The sequence below is a fragment of the Lathamus discolor genome, chromosome 3 (assembly GCF_037157495.1).
Source record: "Lathamus discolor isolate bLatDis1 chromosome 3, bLatDis1.hap1, whole genome shotgun sequence".
Classification (NCBI taxonomy): domain Eukaryota; kingdom Metazoa; phylum Chordata; class Aves; order Psittaciformes; family Psittacidae; genus Lathamus; species Lathamus discolor.
This window is the reverse complement of record NC_088886.1, coordinates 53,318,057-53,345,210: the sequence shown is the minus strand read 5'-3', so window position 1 is coordinate 53,345,210 and position 27,154 is coordinate 53,318,057. Positions and strand designations below refer to the sequence as shown.

Here is a 27,154-nt window from a genome sequence, read left to right as displayed (position 1 = left end):
TAACAGGTTGTCTTCAAGGGAGAGAAAATATGCCTTGTGCTACCCTAAGCAATACTCCTGAGAGGAGCAGTCAATGTAAGACCTAATTCAGTGCAGAGACACACTGCCACAGCTGTCCTTGCTGAGTGTCCCTTTGCACCCAGTGAGGACTGGTGTTCCTTGCAGCTGCAGCAGCTGTTAGGGTGGTATCCCTCCCCATAGGCACAGAAGAGGTGCAGAGTAGGCCACCCCACATGCGTCCGTGCTTGGATGCCAGGTTTCACTTGAAAAGCTGTTCTGAAAACTTTGATGCAATGAACAGCTCAGTCCTATTTGTCCTATTCTTGCTGCAGTGGGTAATATGCAAGTCTTTTCTGTGGGTCCTGGTATCAGGATTTAGTAAGTAACCTTCTCTGCTGCTTATTCTCTTATACCCACCTGCTGTGACCAGCTCTGCTTTTAAGCTCTTGTAAGTTTATGTCTGCAGGTGAGAGGATTTTACAGATCAAACAAAGCTCTGAGATGACTACCAACTCCCTTCCATACACAGAAGCCAAGGAAAAGATTTGTTTCGAAGAAGAACATGAGTTGTAATTCAGAGAAAAGCAAATGCAAAGCAGAAGTGTCTGTGGAGATATTCTGACCTTGTCAGAGCATCTGGTTCAACCCAACACATGGTGGCTTCTATGAAATGCCCAGCTGGGCAGGCTCCTACAGCGACAAGAGCCATGCAGGATGTGCCAGGGAAGTGGAGGGGCAAGGGGTAGGGACAGCAGGAAAGCTTCAGGCAGTGTATCAATATACCCCACTTACCTCTCTGGAAACTGCCAGAAAGAAGTCAGACTCTTTTCCAAAGAGAAAAGGACTACTGAACTTATCCTTGGGGTTTGTTTCTATATATTTTAGCCACCTTTTCCTCCAGATATAACATATATATGTGAAACCAACAGTAAAACATACATTAAAGATCAAAGGCTAAGCTCTTGTTCCAGCTACGTTCTGTTAACAAATATAGTTACGCATCACCTAACAGTCCCTGAAAAGCCTAGGACTTAAGTGCTTTAAAAAGGTATGTACATAGAAATCAGATTTCCTTTCTTGTATCCTGTTTTATAGGATACATGGGGGGTGGGGGGAAGGTAAAGAGCTGTTGATAAAAGCACACAAACTTTCAATGTCAACAACAGGTATCTAGGTGGTGACTGGACATGTAGCAAAACCACCAGGATAAGCAAGGGTACAGCAGCAATGTAATTCAGGCTATTCTCTTTTGAGAATCCAGACATGAAAACTTTTGGCATATGTTTTAGTGGCCTGTCCTCTTGGTAGATATTTTTAAATGATAAATATGTAAAATATTTTTGAATTATGAATACACAGCCTAGACCCAAACTAACACTTGATTCTGAGAACTAGCTTAATATTTCTCTTTTCAGGATTGTATTATATATTATTAGCATATATTATATATAATAAAAATTGCACATTATATTATATTACAGGATTCTTCACTGCTGAAGAATCATTGCTGCAACCACTCTAAAGAGCACCTTTTTACACAGGTGAACTGTGTCCTGCTCTTCACAGAGTTTTGATGTTCTGCTTATTATTACTGATATTACTTCTAGGTGTCAACTGAGTTTCAGGACTCTCAATCACCTCTTTCCCTCTCATTACAGGAGAGAAGCTCTGGGCAGGCTGCTCTGTGCGTGACTGCCTGCGTCCCAGCCACAGTTCTTTGCTGCGTCCTGATGGTGTCTCTATTTGATGCTTCTCATGCAGGCTAAGGAGAAGAAGGCACTTGCTGTGAGGGCAGGTTAGCTGATCTCTTTTTGAAAAATCACGCTGCTGAACTTGAACTTTAAGCATAATTATAAGGCACAAAGCAGCTATATTTGTCTCTGGACTGTGCTGTGAGGTATTCAGGATTAAACTATCAAAGTCAAGGGTGCATAATGAACTGTTCAGAGCAAACAAAGCTTACAAAGTAAGTCAAAAGTGGTTCTATTCTGGTTATTTTTTTTTTCATTTCATTAAGGTTGATTTTCAAAATGCTTAGGCATTATGGCAACAGCATAAATAATTGTGAATCGACTGCTTTGCATTGCCAAAAATACACTCTAAGTCCACTTTAAAATAGAGAGGTTTTTTGTGGGTTTTCTGTTTGGGTCTTTGTCTTTTTTTTTTTTTTTTTTACTTTTCTCTTTCAGTTTTTCATTGCGTCTGGAGGTCATAATTTGAAGGAGAAAAGTGAGAAAACTGAACAAAACATTTCTTGTTGTTTATCATGCTAGCCTCAATTTTTAACTTTTAAATTCTATACAATATAAGCTCCTTATCACAGAATATTTCCCTATGGAATTATCATGATAAGAATTATTTGCCAGTAGAGCAATGCGAATAATTGATTTTTCAGTTCAGTGACTGAACTGAAAAAAAACCACAACCCAAACCTGGGGAAAAAAATCATTTGTGTCAAATGAAATGAATAGTTTTATTTTCAGGTTTAAATTCCTTTTTCGAAATTATTTTTGACATTTTTTCTTTTTGAACAAAAATATTTCCAGAGGAAAAATCATGCCTTTTCTGAGTTTTCAAAAAAAAAAAAAAAAAAAAAAAAAAGTCAAAAGTATACATTAGTGTAGGTTGAATTCAAAAGATGCTTTTAGCCATCCCTGACAGAAGTTTCTCCTGTAATTTAAACTTCAAAAATACCAAAGAAAACTGAGCAGTTTGTTTCTGTGCACAGTGTCTGAAGTATGCCAAAAGCAACTTAGCATCCTATAGCTAACTTGAATACTGAAAAAGAGCTTTTAGATCATCTCATCTCTAGTTTTGTTGGTATAACAACACAACAGAACGAAATTATTTGCTGGGACTAATTTTAAATGGTTCAGGAACTAAAGTTCTAGCTGTATCTTTTTAATTTGGGAAAACAATTATTCTTTCACCTCCTGTATTTCAGTTGCTGACTTCATGAAGAGAAAGCTTGTTTTCTTTTTCAAAAATACCGTATAACTACTGTTCAATTAGAGACACTACTCACTGTTATCTTAAAGCCATTAAACTGTCTGGATTCTGCAAACATTTTATTATGTTTTATTAAAAGTGCAATTATACAAAGATTCAAAAATTACAAATGCTCTTTAGTATAAAGCTTGAGATAGATGATATCATGGGTTAAATTTACCAGCTTTTTACCAAAGAAAAATCTGAATGTAGCAAATTAATAGATGATCTGTGGGTATGACTTTTAATGGATGACCTGGTCTTTACACTTGTGGGTGTGAAGACCAGGTGTGTCAGAGCTAGGCAGTCTTACTCATTTACCAGATGTAGCTGAAAAGGATCCCTTAGTTGAGGAAAGGAGAGAAGCCTTGGCTTCTGGCATTAGCCTTGGAGCAATGAGGAGACACACATGGACATGTACTACTTGTCGCAGTACCGCCAATGCTGAAGGTTTTCCCCAAGTGCCAAAACAGGTTTGCACTGCATTTAAAAATCACTCTAACCCCAAACTCATGTGACATAGGACAAGAGACTTTGTGTATGTCTTTGTGAAATGGGGTTGATGATATTGCTTTGATATTATTGTATGAGCTTCAGTGATACAGGATTAGTAGTTTCAAAGCAAAGTCTTCAGGCTCCAACCTAATGTCAGAATAGAATAAAGCAGTGATCACTTCTGGCCTTCAAGTGCATTGAAATATTTATTATTCATGTTTGTTTCTTAACAAATACTGGGCAAATCAAAGCATGCTCAGAGGCTAGAGCTGAGCTGTACTGTCCACTGAGAGGTCATGAAGGTATTTTTGTTGTCTATGAAAACAGACATTGTGGGAAGTCAAATCTGATCCAGTCACTATAATATTCCATGTACCAGAAGAACGAAACTACTTCATTTATATTTCAAATGTTTCAAATCAATACTTCCTTTCATATTCTGTGACCTCCACCAGGAAACTCTTATAACTGAAAATTTAAGGAATAGATTGCAAATTATGAATAATGTAAGGCTGTCATAGGGGAAAGCAAATTGTGAAATACTGCTGACAAAAACAATTGGTATATGTTTATACTGAAGAACAAACCCTCGCAATTCCATCTTGCATAACATAGCATTTAAAATCCTATATGGACTTTTCAGCTTTCCCTGAAATGTCAAGCTCGCTCCCTCAGCACCAAACTCCAATGGAAAATATACAGGTTGTTTCTGCTCACAAAGAATGTTTGATAATCTGGAAGCAAAATATATGTGCATCTATATATAAAATAGATAGCTCTATGAACAATACTAGAGAACTAATAGATGTAGGTAAAGAAAGAAGCTAGATCTGAAAAAAAAAGTCATTAGTACAGGGATGTCTAGCAGTATCTATTTCTCAAGCAGCACTTTATTAAAAGGAATGGATCTGTCAAGATTGTATAGGATCCTGTTTGGGGCAGTCAGGATGCTTCCTTGCATTAAAGCATTCTTCAGGGCATAGAGTTAAGGAGACCACTGTTCAAAATTAATTGGTTTTTGTTTGCACACTGACAAAGAGGTACCATCCATTGAAAAGAAACTCTGCTTCTTTTCTATGGATGGAATTTGTCATGAATACCTGACAAGTAGGAAGAGATGTAGTGATGGTGCCTTTAGAAGATCCTAACAAGAACTCTTGCATGACACCGAAATTTATCGTTAAAGAATTTCTACATAATTATGAGAAACCTCCCAAATTATGTAAATTAAAGAATCCAAACAAACAAACAAACAAGAAAAAAAGAATAATGGACTCTTTTTTTTGGGGAAATATTTTCACACGTAATATTTCTGGAGATGAAGGAGTTAATGTATGATATGTTTTAGTGCTCTGTTGTCTCTCTCAGACACTGAGAGAGTTGCAGAGAAGGAAGGAGACAGTTTCACTGGGATTTAGGATGGTGCCCACAGCAGTCATGACCTGTCCTCATCATTACTGCTCATCATCTTTCCTCATCTCTTCTCATGCCTGCTGACCTACAAAAGCCAGGAGGGGAGCATTATACAGGGCTCAGAAGTGCCCCAATATCTTCTTAAAGCTGTTCTCTGCTTCCATGTTGGGCAGAAAAGCTCAGGAGAGGAAAAGGACAGAACTTTGTGGATTTTCTGCTATATACAGATTTATCATGATATATAGCAAGTTGACTGAATCAAATGACTTAGTGGCCATATCACAAAGTGAGCAAGCTTCTGGCACCTGTCCAAGTTTCTTCAAACTGATGTTGAATGTAGCTTTCAGAATACATTTTTATTCCTTTTGGTGGTGTTTTTTTTTTTTTTTTAATATGCAAATCACTCCTGTGTTTTGTCTTAGTTTTACTCCTTCATGGCAATCTCTGGATTTTCAGAAGCTGACCTACATCTGAAGATAAAGAACTTGATATAATAAGGAAAAAAAGGCCTTTTTAATAGGCTTCTCTTGAGATGCATGCACTGCAGACTGTGAACTCCAGTAACACCCCTGACAAAACTGCTACCCCCTCAACCCCAGAGTGTTTGGCACCTGCTTCTGCAGCTGCAAGGCAGGATGAGTGCCTTGGGCTGCTGCCTACAAGTCTTTCAGGATGAAGTTTCCCCTATGCCTTCATGGCAATTCTTTCCCTTTCCTGTTTGCCTGATGTAGTTACAGCAGCTGAATTTTCAAACCTGGTGTCTTTTAAAATGTGCTAAGACTATGAGGGCATAAAAAAATACACATTTAGTGTGTCAGGAATTAGGGGAAAGCTCCTGACTATAGGGCATTGTGACTAGACTTTATATTCCATTAATAGCGTTTGCATTGCAGCCGTACTTGCACAACACTCCCAAAGGCTTCTCTCTTGTTACAGCATACATTCAGCCTATTTTAAATTGCTGAACCTTTTCTTTGGGAGTAAATACTTCTTTTGTTGGTCCTAATATGTGCAGGAGATTTTTCAAAAGTTCTATTATAACAAGACAGTCAAAATTTAAAAAATCCCCAATTTTTTCCAGGACCCAGCACTAAATACCTTTAGGTGGTTTCCTTTTAAATGCCAAATGTTTCTAAAAATCTAACATCATGCTCTTTGTATGAAGCCTTTAGAGCATATGTATGTACTGTCCACAATTCACAGGCAGCCTGAATGTCAGCTACACACTAATTGTGCATTTTTTAGTCAAAACCTGGCTATGACTATACAGTGAGGAAACCAATGAACTATAAGTCTATATTTCACCTGCTTTTGGAATCAAGACATAAACCTTTGTCATTCTGGTGGTGTTGCTCTCCTGCTCTCCTTTGCTCTCCTATTTAAAACATGCATATTTTAGGTAACACTAACAAACAAACAAACATATAGACCACAAAAACCTAAGTCTGCATTAGTCTCCAAAAGTAGCCATTGGAATAAAGACAGGTTTCAGAATCTGATCTCTCAGTACAGTGACTCTGTATCTGTAAGAAACCCGACTGTATTTTGAGACATCAAGTCTAAAACTTGAGATATTTGTACATGTCAGAACTGAGGCTATTGCCGTCATCCACCTGAAAGGATGCATCTTGGAAAGAGTCGCCACATTGAGGGTTACTTCTGCAGTGACTAACTGATCCACCTGATGGGATGTTAAGATGATGCAAACTGGTTTGGTTGTGTAAGGATTCTACACTGTTGATGCTTTCTTTTGAGATACATACAGTAGAGAAGAAATGAAATGTTATTTTACTTTTCCCTATTCCTTTCATCCAACTGTTTCTCTAGTCCCCATTCACCATTTGGAAAAAAAAAATGGGAGGAAAAAAAAATGGGGGGAGGAATTAAACCCTTTTTGTTTGGGTTTTTTCCTGTTTGTTTCTGGGTTTTTTTGTTTTGTTTTTTGTTTGTTTATTTATTTGGTTGGGGTTTTTTCCCGCAGATCTAGCTTTTGGATTGGGTTAAACATTTTCAGAATAATAGCAGTTAATGACACTCAGATTGTTTGATCTTTAGCTCATTAATAACTATAACACATCATTCTGGAACCACAGCTTCCCATCTTTTAATTCCCCTTCTTGCAGAGGCGAAGGAGCTGCCCTTGCTGGCAGAATGGCATTCCTATGGGACACAAGTGATTAAAAATGTAACTGGCTCCTTGCTGTTTCGCTGTCCTGCTGGAAGAATTATTTCAGGGGCATTCAAAGGAAGGGAGACATAAGCACAGTATCTTTAATGAAGCTTGTTAAATGATAAGCGATTTTCTGCATTGACAAAAGTATAATAGGTTTACTTTTTCATTGTAAATTGAGATGTTCTATTCCTTCCTTGAGCCACAAAGGCCGCGACTCCCCATGCAATACAACTGGAGTGATGATCACCAAAAAGAGAAGACAGACAGTGAGAAATGAACAGCTGGAGGTATGCAGGGTGTGGGAGGAGAGAAGGAGGATTTCCCAAAATGGGTCACTGACAAAACAGATGCCTTCTCATACTGCAGCTTTGTCCTCTGTCCCAGCTGCCATTGCTGTACCTTGTTCCTGGTGATTCTGTTCCCCCAGTGGTGCAGAAGGTCACGGGACATGCTGTGCTCTAACGGGGCGACAGGAATGGTAATTCATTGAAATCTTTGGGGTTTTTTTTAAGTCAACTTCTGCTTGTGCTTATTTAGTGAAATCAACATCCCCAGCTCTAAGTAAGGGAAGAAGCATCCCACGGTTCAATAAATAAAATGGAAAGATCTAGAGACAATTAAAAAGTGATGAGGCTATAAAAATACAGCCAAGGTAAGTAACACTAAAAAGACCCCAAACCTGTCAAATGACCCTTCCTCTCCCCCAAAAACAATGGATGGGAAGCATTCAATTCCAGGACATTTGTGTCGCAGTGAACACTAGCAGCATACATCACATAAAATCTAAAGGATCAGCTACTGAGGGAATGAATCTCATGTTCCCTCTCCAGCACAAAAGGCTACCAGAGTTTCCTGGACTCCAGTTCATGTGGCTTGGACTGGCTTTTCTGAACAGCCCTAAACATAAGCACTACAGAAGCATTACCAAATCAAGCAAGTTGAAATTACTATGTTTATGACAACTTCAGTAAAAACCATCCCAAAGTCTAAAGATTCATAATGCATGAGAGAGTTAAATGGGAAAATGAGTAAAATCAGTTTCCCAAATATAAAAGTCAGAGGCAATAACAGTCCTGCAACTGTTCTGTCTCTGGTAACTTGCATTAAAATATATATAAAGTGTTCTGGGAACTGAAGCAATGCTTCAGTTCAATAAATCTAATGCAATTAAAGAGAAAGAATCCTGTTTTTCCCCTGCTTGCAATTTCAAATGAGAGCTTCCTAAAACTTGTGACCATCGCTGGAATCCAATTCAGGACCCTGGCTTATCAAATTCCCAGCTCTGGCACCATGCCTTTGAGGTATTATAAAGTGCTGCTCATCACACCAGCTCTGCCTATAAATGCTCCAGATAACTTCAAAATGCAGACACCCCATTTTGAAACAGGCAAGTGTTCTCTGTGAATCAAAATGGAGTCACTAAACATGTGCAGCCTTCAGCCAGTGCTTCTTTTCTTTCAAGGCAACAAAGGAAAATGTGTTAGCACAAAAATGTCTCCCTGTGAGGCTTTTTTAAACTTGGAAAGCTTTGCTGGACAGCACACCTCCACAGAGTCACAGGCTTCTCAGACCCTGTAGAGCAAGCATCTTATTCTGCAATTCATCCCAGGGCTGAGAAACTGCCAGGCTAATGAGCTCTCCTGCAGCCTTTTCCCCTGCAGGTGCTTCCCTGGAAGCACAATCTTATATCACACAGCACCATGCCAGATGTAACCCACCAAACAAACACCAACCCCTCCTCTCAACATGGCTTAAGAAAGCCACAGCAGCACAAGCATCTGACTTTGATGAAATCACATACTTTTCCATTCAGACAGAGTGAGTTGAATTAATTCCTCAGCTGCTTTAACATTGAGAGCCATGTCTTGAGAATTCAGTACAGGAACATATTAATCTCTCTGATGGGTGATAATGCAATATATTACTCATAGGAGAGGTAGCACATCAGCCCTGTGATAGTGACCCTGACCAGCAGATGACTGAATGTTTAAGGAGAGAAGGTGCTGCTCTAGCTTGAAGGCACAGCCTCAACTTTGGCAGGCAGTCCTTCACTCCTGTCCCACTACTAATTTTCTAATGCATTACTTTGTCACTAGGGTATCCAGAAGTGCTCATTGCAAAGGTATGTGACAGCCCCTGATAACACATGTCTGTGGCAAAGTAATTGATCCCTCTTTGCAGTGGCGATCTTTAATGCTCATAGGGCATGGAAGATTATTAGATGGAAGGCACCCTCTGATGGTCTCCACCATAATACATTACCAGACAGCAATGTACCAGCTATCTATCAGTTGCAAAATAATGTCATCACTGAAAAAGGGCTTGGCAGCAGGGGCTAGGGGAGGAAGAGAGTTTAATTATATTTGTGGATGAAAAGATGTCCTGAGAGGAGTGGGCGGCCTGATTATTTATTGGCTGTTCAAAAGCAGTCAACACAATCAAAGAAGATCAGGCTCTGAGATATGGTGGTTCGCATTGCTGTTACAGGCTCTAGCCTTGAAGTCAGGTTCATCCTGAGAAACAAAATTACCTCTTACAATATGTGGTTTACTTCTGAAATGAAAAGGGTAAGAGATGTATTAGTAATGTCATTAGTGGAGGCAGCTGTTTTTACATATTTGGTATTTCAGGGATGTGAGTTCAACGTCGTTATTAGAAGTACAGCTTACTATATTCCTCTGCTAACTTTCTAACAGTGAGCAGATGGTTACCCTATTACCAACCATTTGCATTTAACATATTGTAGTGATTTATATACCACGTCACCGAGCAAAGCAAAAACACTTAATGGCAACTAATTAGTTGAGTGTGAGGATGCACATCTCAATGTATATATCCTTACTGTAATCAAATTTTATCTTTTCGGTTGTTAACAGGTTTAATGTGCAGTTTAACAGAAATACTGATGGCAGTTAAATGTGAACCACCATATCCCTCTGTCACTGGGACAGCATCACTATCATTAACATTTGTACAAATACTCTTGTTACATGCCTGTTTTATGAACGATGGTGCAGGGAGGATAGATTATAACAATCCATTGTGCTTCTTTATCAGTCTTTCTTAAGTGTATTTCAATGTACTTTATAAATCTTAATATATCGGATACTGGCTCATATTACAGGCCAACACACATCTACAGAGGGTCTAAGTAGGGATACTGCACAGAAGAGAGGAAAGACACTCTGCATAGCTTTATCCCCATAAAGACAAAAGTGGATTTAAGTGTGAAAATTAAACGAATCACAAGGTCCTCCAGCAAGTTTAGAATGAAGAAGCAGACAACTACTGATATCTGCACAAACATCATAATCAGAGGACAGACTCAAGGTTTCAAACAGCATAATTTTAGAAAACTGCCTTCCAGCACCGGGATATGGGCATGTGTATGTATGATATGTATTGCAATACCCATAGTATGTCCCAAGGCCTGATCAGCCTTAACCTAGAGCATGGAGCTGTAGGTTATCAGACTCTTTCAAACTTTATTTGGTTTTAAGCTTATTTTAATAAGTGCTCTGCTTATAAAAACAAAAATGTTAAAATAATCACCGGTGAAGTACAGCTATGTTACTACAGAGTATGGAAGCACTTCCAGCATAAAAGTCATACCATCATTACTTTCCATTAATTGCTACTTGCTTAGAAGTCTGGATGTGAGAAGTATTGTGTTAGCAACCAGATGCTGTTGACAGACAGACTCTAAGGCTCCAAGAACTTGGTATGCTGCAGAATTAAAGGTGGTCTCGTACAGCAGTGGTAGTATGACATCAAGTTCTCCAGTTCCTGCTCCCTCCTAATGCTATTAGGATGTCTCTTGCCATTCAGCATCTTCTCATTTCTACCATGTCCCATGAATCTAACCAGGACACACACTGTACTCCTGCAAAGGGCTGCAGCTACTATTATGCTTTCCTGAATGCATCAGCAGCCTGACTTTCTCTTGGGAATGCTACCTGCAGCATAACCCCTTGTCTCTTTTTCCCTGACTGTATCGCTGCCTGCTAAATTCACAGGATTGCAAATACATTCTGTAGAGATTATATTCTATAAACAGAATTACAGCATTGTTGAAACTTTCCCTGTTGTTCAGCCCAGTTAACAAGATGTTTCACCTGTGTTTTATGGAGGAGTTTTGCTGCTGACTCACACTATGGCCCCATGCAATCGAGTAGGGATCATGATGATTTCCTTTGTGCATGGGTCACTAGTACTGCTGAGGCCCATTAATCCCAGAGACAGACTCAACAATGAAGGAGAGGAAGGGTTCTCACACACCCCACGTAATGAGGCTATTAGACGATGACTGATTCACTTTCCAGTTTTCTGAATAGGTGTCTGGTTGTGATTGTATCATTGGACTTAGCAGAATTGTCCTGCTTTATTTACATCAGCCTTATTATACAAGATGAGAGAGGGTGAAAAGACTGAGAGGTGTGTTTTTTGCTTATTTCTTTTAAACAGAAGCTGGGACAACCTCCTTACTTTTATCCTACCTCCTTCCTTTCTTTCCTTCCTTCTGTCCTCACTTCCTCTCCATCACTTGTTTTCCCTCACTCCTACATAAAAGCATTTGAATCTCATTGATCTAATACAGGTAACTTCACTGAAATTACTCCTGATTTACAGGATGGCATGTGAAACCATTATCAAGTCTGTTCTCTTCTTTCAATACTTCTCATAACATATAGGGAGTGATACAGAGCATTTACTATAGCATTGTACTAGAGGGAAATAGGAGGAAAGGCAACAAAATTAACTCTCTCGGTTTCAAGTATTTCCCTAAATCAAAGCTCAATATGGGTCATTTATTACAACTAACAAAAAAGATTAACCAAGAGAACTAAACATCACCTGTGTAAAAAGCACATGGATATATGGAAAAAGCACATGAATATTCTGGGATCATCTACTACCTTCTGGGCCACTTCACATGCTGAGGCGTATCCAGGAAAAATCAGTTCCTAAGCACATGTGATTAGGTACTGAGGTTGACAAAACTAAAAGCAGGCAATCTTACCATGATGGTACCCACAGAAGGGATCGGTGTTAAATTAAAAAACAACAGACACCCCCCCCCCCCCCCCATCTACAAGTTGTTAGTTCCTATTACTTGTGAAATAGTAGCAAATTTTAAAACATTTAACTTGATAAATGTGGTACCACTCCAGCTTTATCTTCATCCTGAAGGACATCCCTGCGCCAGGAATAATTTCTGTATGTGGAAGTGTTCAAGGGCAGGCTGGATGAGGCTTTGAGCAACCTTGTCTAGTGGAAGGTGTTGCTGCCCACTGTAGTGGGGTTGAAAGTGGATGAATTTTGAGATCCCTTCCAACCCAAACCATTTTATGATTCTATGGGATCCAGGAGATCTTTAAGCTTATTTCAGTGTTTGCATTAAATTGAACGCTTCTGAAATGAGAAGCTTAAAGGAAAGTTTCTGCGAGATATTGGAATCACTGAATTTATTCAGGAAGACTCTTTGGATAGCTTTTCAGCATACAAAGCAATATAAAAAGAAAAATGCTCATTTCTTTCATCAGAAGTTTTTTCTTTACTCCTTTAATGTTCAATGGCAAAAAGAATTATACTACAAAAAGGCTTGGTGCCTCTCCTCAGACACCCTGATCCCACACAATACTGAGCTTCCCTGAAAGACAGCTGGGGGAGATCAGTATGGAAATACTTAACATCTTGCAAAACAGGCCAAGAAGAGATGATCAGATGCTAATGAGCAAAGGTGGTGAGTGAAACCTGGTGATTTAAACTCACTAACTTCAAAAGTGTATAGCAGAATTAGAGACCTAGTCAGCTGTCCAGACTCTACTGCTCTGCTCCCCCTCAGGCCACTGTAAGACTGAGACCACTGAGAGCTGATGGACAGGACTTGTGCCACCAGGATGGAGAGTGTAAGCCGGTATTATTTGAACATGGGCAGGAGTAAATCCCACACAGGACACCTGTAGCAACGAAACCATTAGAGACTGCTTATGTGTAAATAAACACAGTAACTATTTCATTATGTCAGTTCCTCATGATCCTAGATTTGTCTACAGAAAACGAAGGGCCATTTTCCTTAGTGACATATTACAGTAAATATAGTAAAAAAGCTAATCGCACTTGGGAGTTACAGATAAATTGACATGCTCTTAAATACATAAGTTTCTTTTTCTTTCCTGTTCTCTAATGAGTTCATAATTTAATTGGAGAAACTGCTAGATTCCCCCTAGTGATTAGTGGAAATCTCAAAGGAGAACAAGCAGTTTATGCAAGTGTTCTTGTAAAACAAAGCGTATTCAAGTATGGTAAATAAATACTAGAAACAAGAATGATAGTCAGTTGCTTCTTTAAAAGCTTAAAGCCTACATATCTTCATATTGATGGTCTGTTTTGGAGCTGAACATTAATGAAAACATTTTCTATTATAAATAAAACTAAACCACTTCTATATATTAGTGCTTCCCCAGGGCAAAGTTTTGCATTGGGTGAATTGCAGAGTGGTATTATTACAGCATTGTCAAGTGTATGCCAGAGTAACATACAGATTTAATCTAATTCATCCATCCATAGAATGGATCTGTAGAATAAGACAGAGGATGAAACCTGGTACAACCCAGCTTTCATGCTGTGACTGTCCGCTGAAGGTTGCAGTGTGAGCTCCCAGCTCAGGGCAGCACATCAGCCCTTTTTAAGAGGAAGGCCACTCACCTACCCCAACTTCACCACAGCATGGTCAGGGTCACAGCTGGCAGGAGGGGCAATCTGACTAAAAAAGACAAAAAGGCCCCAGCCCCCCAAGTAGCAAATATGCTTTCCTTCAGACTAATTTATTCAGATGCTGAGGTGGATTTAAATTTAGAAGAGATAATGTGAGAGCAAGAAACTGTTAAAACTGAGGATAGTTTCCACTTGTGTACTGTGAGTTAGAGATTTCTATTGCTGCTGGAACTGCAATCTTAGCTGAGACAGGGTCAGAAAACCCTGGGGCTTAAATAGAGAAGCTTCAAGGCAAGAAAGGTATAAAAATAAATTTCAAAGGGCTTAATAACATTGTGCAGAGGCTGGATATTCTGAAGTCAGAAGGAAACTGGTGGCTTTTAGATCAAAACCTAATCACCTCAAAACAATAAGCTCCTTTATTTTAGCCAGCTAGTCATTCTGTCACTTACTGGGGCAATTAAAAAAACTGCTAGTTTTTTTTACTAGCGTCCCAAATTACAGTAAATTTACAGTGTATAAATGTACACATCACTGACAATATAACAGTTAAAGCAAATATACTTCGGAATAAACATGGTTAAACCTTTAGCAGCCTGATTCAATATCTGCTAGGAACCTTTTGCTTGACTTCAAATAATCATTATCAGCATTCTAGTGAAATTCTCTTAAAAAAAAAACCATCATAAAATTAAAAAAGGGAGCTGTACCTCACAGGTTACTGCCAGGACTGTCTTTCACGTGGAATCAAAGACACGCAGAGCCCGCAGACAGTCCAGGCAATGAAGGGAAAGAAACCTTCTCGAGTTTACTACACAGGGCACCCTCTGATTCTCTGCAGCAAGGCGAGACAAGGGGAACAATGTCTGCTCTTTCTTAGTTTCCCTTCCCAGAAGAATTTATTTATGCATTCGTCGACCTTTCTAGCCATTAGGACCATCTTGCTTCAGCAGTTAATTAACACAAGTGCCATAATTTAATACAGTTAATGCTACTTTATGCCCTTTAATGTACCTTCCATTAGTGATATTATTGTAGTATTACCCTGTAAATTAAAATGAGATCAAGACTAAGAGAGGCTCTCTTTAATTAAGGTACTGGCACACTACATCGTCCATTATTCACTAGAAAAAAAATCACCCTGATTTAGTGAGGCAGACCATCAGTAACTCAGAATTCGTTCATGTGGATTATTAGGTTTCTTGAATAATGTGAACACAATGGGATTGCTGAAATTGCTAACAGCCACATTTCCTTTTTTTCATCACCTTAATAAATACGCAATGGAAGTGGTAAATTGAAGATGAATAAACAGGTAGTAATAGAGGAGGTAAGGCATTCATCGAGAGTACACAGGTTTTCACCTCTGATGCAACATACATCAGGCTTATTTCACACCAAAATGCAAAGCAACGACAAAACAAACCCCATATTAAGTGGGCAAATCTCCTATCTATAATTCATTGTGAAGTACTGACCACCCTAGCATCCTGTATATTAAACATGGTGGCTTTAAGACAGATGTCTTTCATTGTCATTAATCTTTAAAATACAGTATGAAACATATTACATCTTATGCTGCCTTTAGAAATACGTTATTATGAGCTTTGGTGTTTTTAACTATATTTAACCTACAGGTTATTTTTTTTTCAGTAAAATGACTAGCTTCAGTATGTGTCTGCTAGCATCACCCATCTACCACATGTCAAGCTCCTGGGTATCCTGTCCTAATGGAATAGTCTAGTCTAGCTTTACTATCTGGATACAAATATCTAGGTCTCCAAGGCCAGAATATGAAACACCATAGCAAGGAAAAAAAAAAAAATAAAAAGTTTTCGCTTAACATTCTAAATATAATGCTAATGGGGTGCTATAAGGTTTCCAGTAGGAGACTAAAAATACCTAAAACTGGGTGACAGTGTGCCTTCTGCAAGTTACATTTGGTGTGACTAAATAATCAAGGACTGTGTACTGCAACCCCACAGCTACTTAGCGGTAAGCAAGTTCGTAAAGTGTTTTAACAAAGAGGGGTCCCTACCTTTTGCAGAAAAGGCCACCAAATCCCTAAAGAGCTGTTCTCATTAGCAGAAGAGTGATAAGAATTTACATGAATCTAATCTAATGGGGCACTATTACACAGCAGATATTTCTTTTAAAGCATGTGACCAATTACCGCAGCATTTAGACAACAAGCATCTGCATCAGATAACTCCTCCATACAGTCATGCTTCATTTCTGTAATTTTTCACAACGATTGCCATGCCCCAGATGTGCTTGGAAGGTTTCTGTTTCTCATTTGCATGCAATGCACTCTTTTTTAACCCTCCAGATGTTTTATTTGATAAAGTATTGATAGTCTAATTGAAGTCAAACTAAGTTCCAAATGGGTTTTTGGATGGAGAGCAGCTTTTTCTTAAGGAGTGACGACGTTCAGATCATGAGCTTTGGTATGATGCCTCTGTAGAGCTAACCTATGTGGAGCACAGTGGAGAAATTATACGCATTAAGCAGAACATTTTTGTTGTTTTGTTATATACTGAGGCTAATCTTACCAAACTGTTTAAAACAGTACCTTAAGCTGTCCATGATCCACTCAGCCCTCTCAAGAGACTTCTGGAAAATAACTTACCTTGTAACTAATGAGGGGTATAATAAGAATTCTTAAACCAGCAACATTCGTCTTCCAGTTTCACCTGTTCGACTACTGACTCTGTATCTACTTATGTATTTGGTGTGGACACAGAAGATTGCAACTACATATTATGTAAACCTATGGTCCTAAGAGATGTTTCTGATATCGTATTAAAGTATATTGCGACTGCAAAAGCACTTATGCAGTCAAATCTGTATATGGCATATATTCTTCCTTTATATAAAAAACCATTGCTATAGAAAAATATTTATTTATATAAAATTATTCCTTTATATATTGAAAAATATTTTTAAAATGATTACATTGCATTAATTTGATTATATTTTGATTTTATGTATCAATTTTTGCAATATGGAAATGCTTATGAACATGAAAGGCTTGTACAAAAGAAGCAGAAAATGGCAAACTCGTTACAGCAGTAATAAAAACATAGTCATCACTGTTTCATATAATCACTGTCTCTATTCTTTTTTGCGCTCAGTCCTGTGTCTGCAAAAAATGCACTGACCTTCCGAGATACATTAGCTTTTCTGTTCATTTTGGTACTTAGCTTCTCTCTCAAAAAAAAAAGAAGAGATGGGTTTAGAAAGGAAGATTTGAACTCTCTATAGAAGAAACAGAGAAGTAGGAACGAGCACATGAGAGAGGTGAGTGAATTGCTAATAAAGGTCCCATTTATATCTTTAGAACAAATTGGCATCCAAGATACACATAAAGGGTATCACCCTCTTGCCTGAGGTCATTAGTCAGTTGCTAGTTTGAGTCTGGAAGAAAATTTCCCAATAGGAATGTCAATGCACAGTTCTTATTTCTGGGACTATGGCACCTGATACCAGCCAGTGCTTGCCCTAGAGGGACTGTTTGTCTCAAACCCAGCTGAGTAGTCATCTTTGTTAGGTTCAAATCAGTCTCTATAAAACAGTGTTGTATTTTGTGGTGGGTTTTTTGGTGTTTTTTTTGGTATTTTTTTTATTTTATTTATTTTATTCATTTTACTTCAGCTTCACTGTATTTCAGAACTAATTTAAGTGCAAGTAATGGACTCTAATCTCTGCCGCCTTCCTTGTTCACAGGCAGTTCTTAGTCAGACCTAGTGGGAAGGGTCTGCGGAAGGGCTGCAGTATCAATCACGGCTTACATTAAAGGCCTGAAAAAGTCAAATGATAAAACAGAATCTCTCTTTTCAGTTAACTGCTCTCAGATCAGGCTCCAACTATATAAAAGCAGAAAGTGTCCTGATGCCAGGGTGAATTCCTGAGCCTACATAAGAAACTGTTAATACTATCCTGCTTGTGAGAGCTAGGGCTCAAGATCCCAGGCTAGCGTCAGTGAACACCCGGGACTTTGTGGCACTGAGTCAGAAACTTCTGTCATGAAAAGTAACAGACTTCAGCCGAGCCATATTTCCAATGAATGTATCTTGGCAGAAAATGAATAACCCCTAAAAGCAAACACACATGCCTGTTTCTAAAAGTATATATTCTCTTACCTTCCGTATACCCTTATGTCTGAAATTGCATAAAAGTAGCGTGCCAGGTGCTGCTCATCTACATATATTTCTCCAGTTGCTGGCCGGAGCAGTCTTATTCTCAGATCTGTGATGGTAAAGAAATCTCTTAACTTCTTGGTTGTGTCAAGCTGGCCATAAAGAGAAGCCATATTATGAAGCCGAGGTCCAGCAAAAAAAGCAAATCTATCTTTGATTTCAAAGTGGATTATTTTACTATTTGTCATGTACCCAGTAGAGTATTCTTCTGTGCAGATGATTTCTAGGACCGTGTGCTGTGATAAATCCCTCACTGATTTTGGATCCATGTGGAAAGCATCTAAGCAGTCCGTGGCATAATATTGGTAGGGCTGCCATGTTCGTCCATAGTCAAGTGACTTCTCCAGGATCATTTGGTCTGGACGGCCAGATTCAAAAGTGATAACTATGTTATCTGTAAGCTCAATGGTTTTGTTCCAGGAGAGCGTAATATTCACATGAAGAGGCTTTGGATAATCCTTCCAAGTTGTGGACTGCCAAAATGTGGAGGGATGTCTTCCTTCGAGATCGAACATCAGTTCTGGAGGATGAGCCAGTTCTTGGGTACTTGCATCACATTCATTATTGCACATGTAGGGATTCCCCTGGAAAAGAGCAAAGCAGTGTTATGAGAGGCACAGTATAGGTGGCTGTGATATATAAAGATGTTGCTTGTCCGGAACATGAGAACTGCTGCTTTTTCTCCAGGACTGAAACCAAGAAAGAAAAAACAAATGTTTGCAAGGAATACCTCTGTGTTAGCTATATTTACTCTGGCTGTTTTACCTGTTAATGTACAAACACACACGTATACAGCACCTTTGCTTCTGTAACATAAACATTTTTCTTACTATGTTTTAGAGAAAGAAAAGAGTACCTTCTACCCTGAATGACTTGGACCAGCGATTGAGTCACAAAAGGCTGAGCAAGTCTCTAATAGCTCAATAACTCCAACTCTCCCTAGAAAGATGCAGCAGCCAAAGAGAATTTATTTTTTAAAACAAATATGTTCCTCAAGAGCTCCGCTCACAGAAGAAGAAATTTTTAGGGCAAGCGTTTTGAGGTAAGCAGCGCAGCCTGTGTGTACTTAGTATGAACCACTACCTAGTACACCTTCTAGTTTCTTTTCACTTGGGAGTGAAATTTATCATGCTTAACTGTGCTTCCAGTTTAGCACTGGCTTGCCTTAAAACATTTACACTTGCTACCAAAACCATTAAGAAAACAGCACTCTGCCAGCTCTGGGGCTTGATTCAGACATCTGCCATCTTATTACAGGGTAGCAAAGTACTTCAGGAAAGACTTTTCATGAGGCACCGGCTCCAATTTGTCAGGACAAGATAATCCAGCACTTGATTAGGTGGGAGATGTCAGCAGCTCTAGCTGGAATGCTGCCGAGGTGGCTAGAGCTCTGAAATGGGGGTTGAGTTAAAAACAGCAACAAAAAAAGCCTGCCGATAGTGCACAGCTTTTACTACTGCTTGTCCTCTGCAGCAAGGTGAAAGTGAATTGTTCTCTCCCTGGCCTTTTGATACATTAACTTGCACACTACAATCTTGGGCTTCTTCACAAAGGCTATTTTGTCTGCAGATTGGGGATATCTTGAAGCAATTGCCAAGATATCAGGTCCCATAGGCTGCACTGGATCACATTTTTCTAATTCTGGCTTTCAAGACTACATTGATATTTTGCTACTTGCTCATTCTATGTTTGTTTCAGAAAGCAACTGCTCCTCTGTATCCTTCCCTCCACCTTACACATAGATTGTTGAAGAAGCCATGTGTCTTTCGATTGATGGTCAGGACTGCTGGGGAAAAAGATGCACATACCTACACCTAGCAGTGCTCAACAGAGGCATAAGTGTAGCTGTTGTTATTAATAAGTGTAGTTGTCATTAATCAGAGTTCACCTCACCTAGCCTGAAAACAGAACAAGCACTGATATGATAATCAACCTTTTCTTTTCTTATAATTACAGTTATGCTTCTCTCTATCTCAAAGGCCCAGGGCAATGAAGCAATTCAATGCTATCCAGTGTGAGAAATGGGTTTCAAATATGAATTTCCACCTTGGCTGCTGCTCTGCTCCTTGACATACTCCCATGAAACACAAGTAAAGGGACTTCTGCACTCACTTTGACCTTCCCACTAGCAACTTCCTCTTACATAGTCAGGGAAATACTATTTTCTTTCTCTCTCTCTTTTCCATTAATACAGCTGAGCGCTAAAACTGACGATTCACTGGGACTCAAAGAAAAAACTACAAGATGACAAAAAGGGTTATCTTGGAAGAAGCACACTGCTTGTTACACTGACAGCTTCAAAGCATACAGCTGTAACTGGAAATATTCTGCAAAACGTGTCTATAAGTCCCTGTTATAGCTCTGATTTCAAGCTCATGGTTACTATTTCTATGTCTTCCTTTCAAATGAAATAGTGAAAATCAAAAAATAAGTCAAGCAGAATAAAGTAAACACCAGATCTTTTTATTATTTAAGCTCCATTTAATGTACTAGACACAAACGCCAGAATTTATTAACTTGGTTAAGCCTTTTCTTTTCCTTAGGGAAAATACACATATTGTGAAATCTCTAAGGTACCAGACCTTTTGACTATCTGTAAATATCAGTTTTTCAGAAAATGCTCAGAATTTCATAATTCACACCTTTCTGTGGTTTACTAGAAAAATCTGGTCACTTCTGTACCTGTCACCACGAAACTGTGTACTTATAATGTATATACTTCTGTCATTGCTTTGGTAAAAGCGACTTCACTGGGAGGTCATGGTTATAGAAACCCAGCAAATAGATGTTTCTGGGTAGCCAGACAGGTGCATTAAGCACTGCTGAGGGATGGCCTTGGTTTCCTGCTTCACAAGCAACCACTGCGTCTATTGTGATTCTTCATGTTAAAAACTAAAGCCGTTCTGATCCGCTAGTCCCTGGGTGCTGGAGGAGGCATGTTTTATGGCTTCCAGTGAGTAACCTGGATTGTGTGGGATATATTGTTTCTTTCTGTATATATATGAGTTGATTTCTTTAGCTCCCTTTTTCTTTCATCTTCTCCTTTTTAGCAAAAGCTGAGGTGCCAATATAAATCAGAAAATGCTGGGAAACAGGGCTCTATCAAAACACAAGCTAGTGTGAATGCAGTCAGATCATAAGAACTGGTGGCAAGAAGGTACCCGACAGAATTGTGCTGTGAATGCTAAAAATCAGCCTTAGCTTGCTACTGAATGGTAGTCTACATCTCTGTGCGCAGAAAGCTTTCTGGGACAGATGAGGCTATTCCAATTAGCGGCAGAGGACAGTGAGAAATGGATCAGAATCACAGTGCTGTCCGTGCACCAGAAACTCTTACCAGCAGTAATGTCAGTGGCACAACCTAAATCAGAAACCTTAGGGTAAGGACATCATCAAAAATGAGAATTGTAAGAAAAACCTTCAGGCATATCCTCCCCAATAAATGGAATTATTCTTTTAATTTTATAGCACAGAATTCTCTCTTAAGAGGTGAATGATTTGATGACACCAAAATAATCTGTAGGGTGTTTAGTATTCTAGCAAGGAAATTAGGACAAAAAAAAAAAAAAAATCTAAGCCGATATAAGCCAATAAAATAAATGTCCTGAATTCTGACACAGGGAAATGATGAGCTTAGGTGAGTTCCCCTCTGCCTACTGACATGACAGTCCCTGATGTGATTTGGAAATATTTAACGTGATTCAGAGGATTGGAGTTAGAATCTATTTTGTTGTGTTTTTTTTTTTTTTTATACCAGCAACTTGGATTTAAACTACCTATGTTTCACGTTAAATGTAATTTGCATGTTAAGTCATACTTACATGACCAAAACAGTATAAAGGTGTCTTACCCTACATAAATATCCCTTAGTACATGTCAGTATGAAAACAATTAATCTGGGATTAGTTATGTATTTTAATGTCTTGATCTCTGTGATAATCCTCTTTAAGACCTCTATCTTGGTAAAATGAATACAGCAAAGGAAAACTTTCCTCAGTTTGTGAAAACTAAGCCCATTCCATGTTAGGGACATCTACAGGACTGGAGCATTAGCAGTTCTAAGTAATTTTGTGACCAGCAGGCAGCCTTAAATAGCTCTTCATTTAAGCCTTCCAAGCAGCAGGTCTTCAGCTGGACAAGGTGGAAAACATGTATAACTTTTCAAAACAATATTTAAGCCTTCAGGAGATTTCTAAATAATTAAACACTAATAAATACTTCTAAACATTTACTGCCAATTAGTGTAAGAGGTAACTGAGGCTTTCCAAACACTATGACCATCTAAAACAAACCCACTATTTTCCTGTGCAGTAATTGCAGACTGATATTAAATAGCTCCTTGCAGGCAGGCAAATTAAGTTGCTATTTATTTTGGTTTAGGCTGCTCATGGAATTAAGAATATTACCAAAACTACTGACATAGTCAAAAAGTTTTGACTTTACGAAGGGTACCCATTTTGCATGCATGGTGAAGGCATGTGGCTGTATCACATGGTTTGATCATTCTCAGCCCCAGCTGTAAAAAGCAGAGCTACCTGGGAAGCTGCTGAGTAGGGCTGACTGGTCCCAGTTGGGTTTCCTCTTAATTAGCTGGATTTAGTTTGTTTTAGCACACAGTGATATCTGTTTGTGGCAGCCAGCCTGAACTTTTATAGTGGTGTCTGAGGTGTTCTGCAAGTATCCCTGTCTGGGGTGGGGTGATGGGGCTGGCCTTGCTCCCACTGGGCAGGAGCATGTCTTACCACACGCACCTTCAGGACTGGCCTGGTGAATGGGTGGAAGGATGGGACAGTGACCCTAGAGTGAGGATTTTGGTTAAAAACAGGGGTCCAGCAGTAGTATGAGTGTCAGGGGAGCCAGCAGCAGTGCTGCAGCTGATGTTAAAGGGTTAAAATCTGAGTGCTGCCACTCAGGGGAAACCTGTCCATCCAGACAGCTCCTCAGTGGCATCTAGACAAGCTTAGGGCTTGAAAGAAGCTGTTGCTTTTTTCAGTCTGCTTCCTATCCACATTAACACCTCATGGACCTTTTTAGTCAGGAACATAGAGAGGTTTAAACCTTCTGCAGCGTGAACATTGGAAACTGTATGACAGATTACATGCTGTAATAGACACCTGCCTGAATCCCTACAGAGAATTATAACTTGCATTTTCAAACTGGTGAAGGCTGCTGAGGTCAAGCAGGCCAAGATTTTAAGAAGAAGCAAAATAAATTTTCAAGAAGTGAGTCACAACAACTGATTTTTTATACTGTTGCCTCAAGGTAGTTAGCTCAGATGCACAAGACAAGAAATAAATACAGCCTGTCTCACATTTGGAGTGAGGTGGTGCAGTAAATTATTGCATTCAAGTCACACTTTTGGAAATAATAGAGTATTTCTGTTTTCCTTTCCAAAGATTCTTACAAGTAGTTCACTTGGTACAGTGCTGTACATTGTACTAATTAGACAGTAATAGCTAATAGCCGCAATTGCACTTATGCTCACATTTTGTTTGCGGTTTCTAACCAGGAGTTACTTGCTTACCATGACAGAGCCAGTTATGAAACCCTTAACTGGGAGATACTGCTCATTTAGGCATTGTCATACTAAGGGCAAACAGTCAGGGTGCTGGAGCATTGGCAAGGCACAGAATCTGTCGCATGATAATGGATGCTATCAAAGTCACTACATCCATTAGCTGCTTTGAGAGCATCTCGGTCAATGTCTGCAGGATTATTTTTGTGATGAAGACAGGGATGGCTGTAGACAAGAACATTTTACCATCAGCTAGCTTTCATCACTGCAGTGACAGCATTTTAAGTTAAAGTGATTTAAGTTAAGAGAGAAAAAGTGCTAAAATCTCACCAGAAGATTTGATGCTCTTTCACAAAGCTCCCAAGTGAGAGGCATCTGGATGGCGAGAGAAGTACTGTGAACTGTGAGCTGCAGGCTGAACAATATATATTATCCAAAATCAGCAAAAAGAAAATAAAAGCATGTTTAAATCAATAACTTCTGTGGAGACTTAAAAAGATTAAACCAGGGAGGATCCGGTTAGTCAAAAATAAATAATAAAGCTTAACAACTTCATGCACTTGAAGCTTGAAAGTACATTGCAGCTTATGGCCCTGATCCTGTGACAAACTTGGGGCAAGCAGGCCCTTAAAATCCAGATTTTAAAAAGATACTTAAATATTTAAAGATCTGGAGCTTTGCCTTGTGGAACATAGACCTAGCTAATTAATCTTTATGACAATACCTCCATGAGATATGGGTCCTGTCTCAAATTTACATATAGATGCAGAATTAGAGAGAAATGCTTTTGAATGATGAACCCTGTAATCCCTGATTACATTGTACTATTTCTTCCAAAGCCTTTTGTTAGATCATGTGAAGACATTTTTGGCTCTTAGAGTAGCTCTCAGATGATGAGAGCCTCTTTCCAATACTACAAACGGAAAATGTATAATAGGAAAACAATTTTCTATTTGCAGCACTAAAGGTATTGGTCCATTTGGCAAAGGCACTTAATTCCTAGCAAAACACTCTCTCTTTTCAGTTATGTTAGTTACTTTTCGGAAATGTTTTTCAATTTACTTTATGAGGCAAATGGAGTTTTGTTTACTCTGAAATATCTCTACCCAATTTTTCTGGGGAAAGACTACACATTCCTAGTTGGTAATTTTATGCTTCTGAGGCTACCTTTGATTTGGTAACCTTGCTGATGTTAGTTTGACCACTTGATCCTCTGGCATAACAGTACCTAAAGGCAGATCTACTAGCACTGACCCAAGTGTGGTTTTGTTATTTCAGACGCTCAATATTGGTGTTTTCCTCTTGTATCAGCAGGTATCTGGCAATATAATCACTTTCCTACTTATAGCTTTTGCAATGTCAGGAGGTGCATAACATTGGGACCTCATCATGCTGAGCTCTGGCTGAACAATATGTCAAAAGTTCCAAGAAAACCTGTGTTTCTTTATACACTGGATGCATATCTGTGTTTGAGAAACTGAAATACCAGGGAACACAGCATCCCTTTCTCTTGCATATTGCCACTTATCCTGGGGAAGCCCACCCAGCCATGACAGCACTCCTTGGACAAGACAACAGAGGGTATCAATCTCCAATATCAAGCTTAGCTCACATCAGTATGTTTTTGTCTGAGCCACTTTTTCAGTGGCTCTACTTTTCTAGCATCCTGATGGAGCTCCAGCAAGGAAGCTGTGTGAGAAATATGGCAGGTCCTCTCAACTGGGAACAGCTTCTACTATCAGCAACAACAACCTTGGATGTCTCTACCTTATATGTTGTGGTCCCACACATGTTCATTCTCTGGTTATTTTGGACTACCCATGGATTTAGAATGGGAGCCATTGAGGGGGTAGAAAAAGATGTCTAAACCACTGCAGTTGAGAGGTACCATCCCCGGGCAATGGAAAGCCAGTGCAAAGGCAAGCTGGTCCATTACAGACAGTCTCAGTTGTCGCAGCGATCACAGAAGGAATGTGAGCATCAAAAAACCTGAGAAATCAAATAACCTTGGTGGTGATGGGGGGGTGGATCAGGGTGCTGGCAACACTTTTTTTTTTTTTATTTTACATTACTGCAATCAGATTTTTGGTTCTCAAAGGAAATCTGTGGGTAGCAAAAAGTCTGAGAAACACATCAGAACAGGAAGGGCCCCAGCTGGTCTTAACAACCCTGACCAGCCCCACCTAGGCAGCAGGTTATAATGACCTTGGCCAGCCCCACTTGGGCTCCTGGCCCATATCCTATTTAAGCTCAAGTTGGTGTATTAGTTGATGAGAAAATGAACATTTGTTGGTAGTGTTTGCTTGTGGCTCAGAAAGTGAACTGTATCTTGGGCTGCATCAAAAGGAGTGTGACCAGCAGGTTGAAGGAGGTGATCCTGCCCCTCTACTCTGCTCTTGTGAGACCTCACCTGGAGTATTGTGTCCAGTTCTGGTGTCCTCAACATAAACAGGACATTGAACTGCTGGAACAACTCCAGAGGAGGGCCATGAGGATGTTCAGGGGACTGGAGCACCTCCCGTATGAAGATAGGCTGAGGAAGTTGGGGCTGTTCAGCCTGGAGAAGAGAAGGCTGCGTGGAGACCTCATAGCAGCCTTCCAGTACCTGAAGGGGGCCTATAGGGATGCTGGGGAGGGACTCTTCGTCAGGGACTGTAGTGACAGGACAAGGGGTAATGGGTTGAAACTTAAACAGAAGTTTAGTTTGGATATAAGGAAGAAGTTCTTTACTGTAAGGGTGGTGAGGCACTGGAATGGGTTGCCCAGGGAAGTTGTGAATGCTTCATCCCTAGCAGTGTTCCAGGCCAGGTTGGACAGAGCCGTGGGTGACATGGTTTAGTGTAAAGTCTCCCTGCCCATGGCAGGGAGGTTAGAACTAAATGATCTTAAGGTCCTTTCCAACCTTAACTGTTCTATGATTCTGTCTATTTAGCTCTTTCTTCTAGGTGGATCTCAGGCCTGTGATATAGCTCTGTTTTGTGTTGCTCAGGATGAGGTTGTCTTGATGGCCCTGTTTTGTCCAGTCTTTGTGCCTGGGTATGCTGAGGGACTGTCTGTGTTTACTGGCTGTGCTCAGGCTGTGTGGGATTGCACCTGTTGGTGAGGGCATGGCTGGGGTGCTGGGGTGTTCCTCTGCTCCCATGTGTGCCTCTGTGTTGGGTGACTCTGCTCCCGCTGTTCCTTGCCGTTGCTGAGGGTTATGCAATAAGTGAGGAGATGGACATAATAGAAATGCAAAGCTCCACAGCTTGCCCAAGGCAACAGTAGAGCTGATTTATATTAGCTGAGTATGACATCAGGTAATAGGATATCAAATCATGGGGAATTCTGCCCTGGGAAAATTTCAGGAAGACTCATGGTGTGAGATAACTGGAACATCACAATCTAGGTGGCCCTCTGTACCACGCTGCTGAGGGTGGACCACCAAGCCCTCCTATGCAGGGCAGGGTTATCACTGGAAGCCATGTTTGGCCGGTGCTTCCTCTCAATGAATGAGATGTATGCAAGTGACAAGAGCTTCTTTTTTTTACAGCCAATACAATTCAATAAGTAAGTAAATGTAGCTAGTTTTGTGGTTTTATTGCCCACAGACAAATTGAAGAAATACGCCTTGCAGCAGTGGTGGAGGCAGGTGAGATGCGATGGCTTCTGCAA

The 27,154-nt window shown here is 39.7% G+C and overlaps 1 protein-coding gene across 3 annotated transcripts in view; it reads right to left on the bottom strand.

Annotated features, from left to right (window-relative positions):
- The window catches only part of NTNG1 (netrin G1), a 160,481-nt gene that overhangs the window by 76,475 nt on the left and 56,852 nt on the right, over positions 1–27,154 (bottom strand). For all 3 annotated transcript variants that reach the window (XM_065675228.1, XM_065675226.1, XM_065675227.1), the window contains exon 3: positions 17,929–18,569. In XM_065675228.1, the coding sequence (XP_065531300.1) occupies positions 17,929–18,569 (641 nt within the window). The remainder of the gene's footprint in view (positions 1–17,928; positions 18,570–27,154) is intronic.